This window comes from Alosa sapidissima, chromosome 18 (assembly GCF_018492685.1).
Source record: "Alosa sapidissima isolate fAloSap1 chromosome 18, fAloSap1.pri, whole genome shotgun sequence".
Taxonomy (NCBI): domain Eukaryota; kingdom Metazoa; phylum Chordata; class Actinopteri; order Clupeiformes; family Clupeidae; genus Alosa; species Alosa sapidissima.
The window spans coordinates 27,488,025-27,494,024 of NC_055974.1; the positions used below are offsets into that span (position 1 = coordinate 27,488,025).

A 6,000-nucleotide genomic window follows, 5' to 3' on the forward strand; every position below is an offset into this window, starting at 1 on the left:
AGGTGGAGTGATGGGTGGAGTCGTGCAGTGTTGTGCAGGTGGAGTGATGGGTGGAGTCATGCAGTGTTGTGCAGGTGGAGGAATGTGTTTCTGGTGAGTGAGTGGATGTGGAGTTCAAAGCTGAGTGAGGGTTCGAGAACGATACTGAGATTGTGTCCTGTTGTGGAGGGTTTGATGTGGGAGCCCAAGACTGAAGTGGACAACATGTTTGGAAACAACGGGACAATACCACTTATACACTGTTTTATTTACAAAGGTCACTTTAAAACAATACCACTTGCACACGGTTTTATTTGGTCACTTTAAAACATATTACTCCAAATACAGTATCAATGTGAAGTAACCAGTTCACAACGTATATATAGTGAAAATGACACAAGTGAGAGGAAGACATAATTAGAGGATAACAGAACTGGAGAACATAAACAGGAGCAACATCCTCCTGAGTAAAGACAGGCACAGCGGTTGGAAATATATAGAACAGTCTATACTACATATAGTGAAAATGAATATGCACCTTGTATTCCTGGTATAAGCTCGAGCTATTTCCCTGTAGAGGTGACATGGGAACTTCAGACATGCAATAACACACACCAACACTCAATTGTATGTTCTCAAAAGCTTCAGAGTTTATTACAAGAATCACCCAGTATATACAGTATATCAGAATGATCGGATCAGTATATGCATGTATCAAAATCACAATACTTGACATTTAAGAGTATCAAAATTCAATTTCAAACATCTGATGAAGAGAACAGTCATGTATTGTACATTCAAGGATCAAAAATTAAGTGTGTGTAAAGGGATCTTTCATGGCTAAATAGTTCCCATCAGCACTTGTTTCAATAAGTGTGTCTGTGTGGTGCATGCATTGTGTGTGTCTATGTGTGTCTAGGGAAATACTGTAGGTGTAGGAAAAGTAACCCAAAGGCATACAGCACTATACACTCATATACAATACGGCCTTCAGAGTGAACATTTTCAACTTCATATAGTGTCAATGTGACACTTATCTTATAAACAGTGTAATATATTATATACAGTATATACTATTTAATGTGGAATACAACAGGATGGATTCATTTAGGGTCCATGTATTTTCAAAAGTTTACAGTTTGGATCTTTCTGTAGTTCAGAGAGCAGCTGCTGTGCTGAGGGTCCAGACTGATTCTCCTCCAGATTGATCTCTCTGGGGGCTGATGGGTTTGATCTCAGTACTGATGCTAAAGCCCTACAACCTTCATCTGTTATACTGCAGCTCTTCAGGCTATAGGAGAAAGAAGGAAACACTTCATCAGATCAGCTGAAGGACACACAGAAAGCAAAGAGGGAAGCCATTATTATGGACATGTAAAGGTGTATGAGTGTGAAATGTGTGAGTGAGATATATAACTATAGACAGAGACTTTCTAATGAGGAGACACAGCACTCAAAAAATCCTCCATAGAAATGCATGGGGCTAGTTTGTAACGCCAATATGGCCGTTACTACACATATCACACCCCTTCCTCGGCAAAACGTCGACATGTGAATACATTGAGCCAATCATGTGGTGTGATGTGAAGACATCGTGCCAATCATGTGTTGTGATCGCGCATTTCTGCTGAGATGGATGCCCGATGAGTGGCCAAAAAGTGTTGCCATATGGCCGCCAAGTAGAGGGACTTGCCTAGAAGGACTTTGCTATAGAATTGCTTCATTTCATGTTTACAATCAACTAAAACGCTTCTGTCAAATTTATGATGATTTATTATTAGTCTCTCTCTCTCTCTCTGTGTGTGTGTGTGTGTGTGTGTGTGTGTGAAAGTAAAGAACGAAGAGTGTCAAAAAGGTGTTTATACAGTAATAGTAACCCTTTAAATGTGAATGAGTATGTATGTTCTACAGAATATCAAATAGTCCATTTAAATATTAAATAATATCCTGTGGGCATGGGTGTGATGAAAAAGAGAAGGCAGGAAGGTAAGAGGTGTCTCAATAAAGAAGTTTACAAATTAATATGATGTTTTTTAATCTAAGACAGCACTCCTCAGTACTTTTTAACTTTCTTAAAATTACCCCACACTCCAGTTCAGTTTAGATTAAGGTGTATTTCTCCAAATGAATATTACACCGTCACATGTGAAGTCACAACACTTGTGTGAAAAGAGCATAACAATTAACTGTCACTGTCAAATTCCCTGATAGCAGTTCAGTATTTGATTTTGTGATACTCACTATAGTTTCTCCAGTTTACAGTTGGGATCCTCCAGAAGAGAAGAGAAATGCTTCACTCCTGAGTCTCCTGCTTCATTCCCACTCAACCCCAGCACTATCATGTGTGAGGGGTTTGATCTCAATGCTGATGCAAGAGTTCTGAAGCCTTCCACTCCAATACTGCAGCTCTGCAGGCTGTAGAGAGAAGTTGGAAAAACACTTCATCTTGATGTCCTTTTGACAATCAAATATTACTGTGACATTTAAAATAGTATCTGTGTAAATATGTGTGTAAAATTGTCTGTACAAATAATGTGTGCACAGAGATGTGATAAAAAGACCAGGGGAAATGTTTTTACTCCTGACTTCACCATTCTCGTGTTCTCCTTCAGAGAACAGAGGTTACATCCATAACCATAAGTTCTCTTTCAGTCGAGTTCACTCTATGGGAACACATCTACCAAAGTGCCTCATTGGTGACTATGGACAAGCACTCACATTACCAGATTCTTCAAAGGCATAGAACACACAAGGTCAAGAGTATTAGCCGAGAACATAGCACAAGCGTACACTGACAGTGCTAGCATCTGACTATGGCACACACTAGTGTTGCACAGTGCACCGATACTACAAAAGTATCGCAATACCCTGAAATAAAAAATGTCACGATGCCTAATTTTATTAGTATCGATACTTTTGAGAATGACCGTGTTCTTTTGAAGTAACATCCGTGTGCATAAGGAACGTTTATGAACATTTATTTTATCTAATGACATACAAATCATAATTAATTGCATCCACATATCCTTATGAGCTATGTGCAGCTTTTATTCACTAGACTAAAAACGAGTGTAATAGTTTAAAAATAGTTATAGTTTTAGAATAGTTTTCAAATTGCTAAATATATTTACTAGTAATATGCAGAATATATGAAATATGACATAAGCCATCATTTTCCACGTGTGTTTGTGTGGAGAGAGTCAAGCAGAATCTGGGATGGCCACTGGTGTGAATGATCACACTACAGTATATTCAATATTACTGATGATTATGCAATTCTTGACTTGGTATCGGTATCGAAACATTAATCTTGGTATCGTGACACTAGCACACACACAGCTCAAGAGCAGTAGCTCACTGCTCAACTCAACTGTAACTGAGTGCACTACCAGGGGTTTCCAGTATTCACATGTGAGACTGTTCCGAGCGCCCAAACACAGTCATGAACGCAGGCCTGTACGTAACACAGAGAGTACTGATGAGTGTTCATATCCTATAAGTCGCACCAGTCAAAAAATGTGTCATGAAGAGGAAAAAAAACATTATATATATATATATATATATATATATATATATATATATATATATATATATGTTGCACCTGAGTCACAGGACTGGCCAAACTATGAAAAAAAGTGTGACTTATAGTCCGGAAAAGACGGTATTTATTTAAACACGTGTGTATTTGTGTGGAAAAAGACGTCTACAAAAAAATCACTGTCAAATTCACTGACAGCAACTCAGTATTTGGTCTTGTGATAGTGACTGTAGTTTCCTTTTGGACAGTCAAATATTACGGTCAAATGTACAATAATCTGATAAATAATGCAGAGTGTGCACAGGGATGTGTCTGAATGATTCGAATCGATTTAATTTGAATAAGTAAAAACATGTGCTGTTTTGTGTGAGAAAAATACTGTTAAAAACATCACAGTCAAATTCACTGATAGCAACTCAGTATTAGCTCTTGTGATACTCTCTAGGGTCTCCAGTTTACAGTTGGGATCCTCCAGAAGAGAAGAAAGCTGTCTCATGTGTGAGGGGTTTGATCTCAGTGCTGATGCAAGAGCTATGAAGCCTTCCTCTCCAATACTGCAGTTGTACAGGCTGTAGAGAGAAGTAGGTGAAACATGTCATCTTAATTTCCTTTTGGAAAATCAAATATCCCTGTTAAATTCACAATATTCTGTTAAATAAGGTTGTGTGTACGAATACAGTATGCAACTACAGTATGTACAGGATGTGTCTATGTGATAAGAAATAAAGGACAAAACTGTTTTTACTCCTGAGTTAATAGTAATCCTTTAAATGTCAAGTCAAGTCAGTTTTATTTAGTATAGCGCATTTAACATGCACTTCACTAGTTCGCCCGTCGGCATGATTGCTATACTGAGTGTATAAGCTAAGCGCGTGTTTGGCATGGTAGCTGGCCGTGGTCATGGAATGCCTGAAGCGGAGATCGCGATAGAGCGATGGCCGCTTGCACCCCAAAAGAGCAGAAAGGAAGGCCACTACCGAAATAACATTAGTGCTTGCTTAGCAAGTCATAGATCCACTAGATGAAGTGGATGTACAGTAGGACTGATAGGCATCTGTGGACCAACGGCTCAGCTTTGGATTGCTGCTCTGATAGGCCAATGCATGCAGCTGTAGTAGCAGCTCCTATCCTGAATGCACAGAGTAGCGGCCTGTGGGAACCGGATTTGACAAGGATATATATTAGCGTCTGGAACCTGTGACGAGTGATGGGTACCCTTCATCTGAGATGAAGAGAGCGGGATAGTAGGCGATGCTTGAGCTGACCGATATGAGATGTAGTGTGATGGGTATGAAAGCTGAGGATCTTAAGCAGAGTTGGATATGAAAAGGAGTGTCCTTTTCGGAACTGATCGGTTTAGTCTGATTGGTAGTAAACGTATTGTGTCCTGGTCTAACTCAAGATCTGCCATCGGGAATGAAATGAGATGAGGGGCATGTAGACTCACTACATCTCAGCAGCCCAAAGGAGGCCGGTAAACATGATGGAGGGTGAATCAGAGTGCTGTGACATGAACCCCTTGCGAAGTATAGCAAGGCAAGCGGCAAGTACACAAGAGTGGATCTTCGTTGCGCTTTCTCAGCGGCGGACATTCGTGTATTGCATAACCGTGGGAACGATGGGTGTCAGGGTTCAGCAGAGCTGCTGCCGCGAGGGTGTCGGGGTTCAGCCGAGACGTTGCTGCATGGTCTTGGGGCTCAGCGGAGCAGTCATTAGATGGGTCCTGAACCTTGGTGGAGCTGTTCCTAAAGGCCCTATGGGCTCAGCGGAGCTGCTTCTGCATGGGTCCTGGGGCTCGTTGGAGCCGTCGTTGCCTGGGTCCTGGGGCTCGGTGGAGCCGTCGTTGCCTGGGTCCTGGGGCTCGGTGGAGCCGTCGTTGCCTGGGTCCTGGGGCTCGGTGGAGCTGTTGCTGCATGGGGCTTTGGGCTCGGCAGAGCAGTCATTGCACGGATTTTGGGCCTCGGTGTAGCTGCTGCTGTATGGGTCGTGGAGCTCAGTGTATTTGCTGCATGGTTCTGGGGCTCAGCAAAGCCATCGTTTCATGGTTCTGGGGCTCAGCGAAGCGATCGTTGCATGGGTCCTGGAGCTCAGCGTAGCTGTTGCTGCATGGGTCTCGGGGCTTGGTGAAGCCGACGTTGCATGGGTCCAGGAGCTCGGCGTAGTTGTTGCTGCATGGTTCTTGGGGCTTGGTGAAGCCGACGTTGCATGGGTCCTGGAGCTCAACGTAGTTGTTGCTGCGTGGTTCTTGGGGCTTCAGCGAAGCAGTCGTTGCATGGTCTTGGGGCTCGGCGTAGTTGTTGCTGCATGGTTCTTGGGACTGAGTCGAAGCCATCGTTGCATGGGTCTTGGGGCTCAAGAGTAGTTGTTGCTGCATGGTTCTTGAGGCTCGGCGAAGCAGTCGTTGCGTGGGTCCTGGAGCACGGTGTAGCTTTTGCTGCATGGGTCTTGGGGCTCAGCGGAGCTGTTGTAGCAGGGTTACAGGA

The 6,000-nt window shown here is 42.7% G+C and overlaps 2 protein-coding genes across 3 annotated transcripts in view; both read right to left on the reverse strand.

Annotated features, from left to right (window-relative positions):
- The window catches only part of LOC121690241 (ribonuclease inhibitor-like), a 100,295-nt gene extending 96,106 nt beyond the window's left edge, over window positions 1-4,189 (reverse strand). The window contains exon 1 of one of the 2 annotated variants that reach the window (XM_042070687.1): window positions 3,966-4,189. In XM_042070687.1, coding sequence (XP_041926621.1) covers window positions 3,966-4,013 — 48 coding nt within the window. In that variant the 5' untranslated portion in view covers window positions 4,014-4,189. Of the gene's footprint in view, window positions 1-3,959 lie in introns of both variants that reach the window. The other variant, XM_042070685.1, reaches the window with a different exon arrangement.
- Window positions 1,049-2,589, reverse strand: LOC121690286 (ribonuclease inhibitor-like). The gene is made up of 2 exons (XM_042070780.1): window positions 2,221-2,589; window positions 1,049-1,270 (listed from the first exon to the last, which is right to left on the reverse strand). Exons 1-2 carry the CDS (start codon window positions 2,319-2,321, stop codon window positions 1,087-1,089), a joined length of 285 nt encoding a protein of 94 aa, XP_041926714.1. The 5' UTR covers window positions 2,322-2,589; the 3' UTR covers window positions 1,049-1,086.
- Window positions 4,190-6,000: the final 1,811 nt, after the last annotated feature.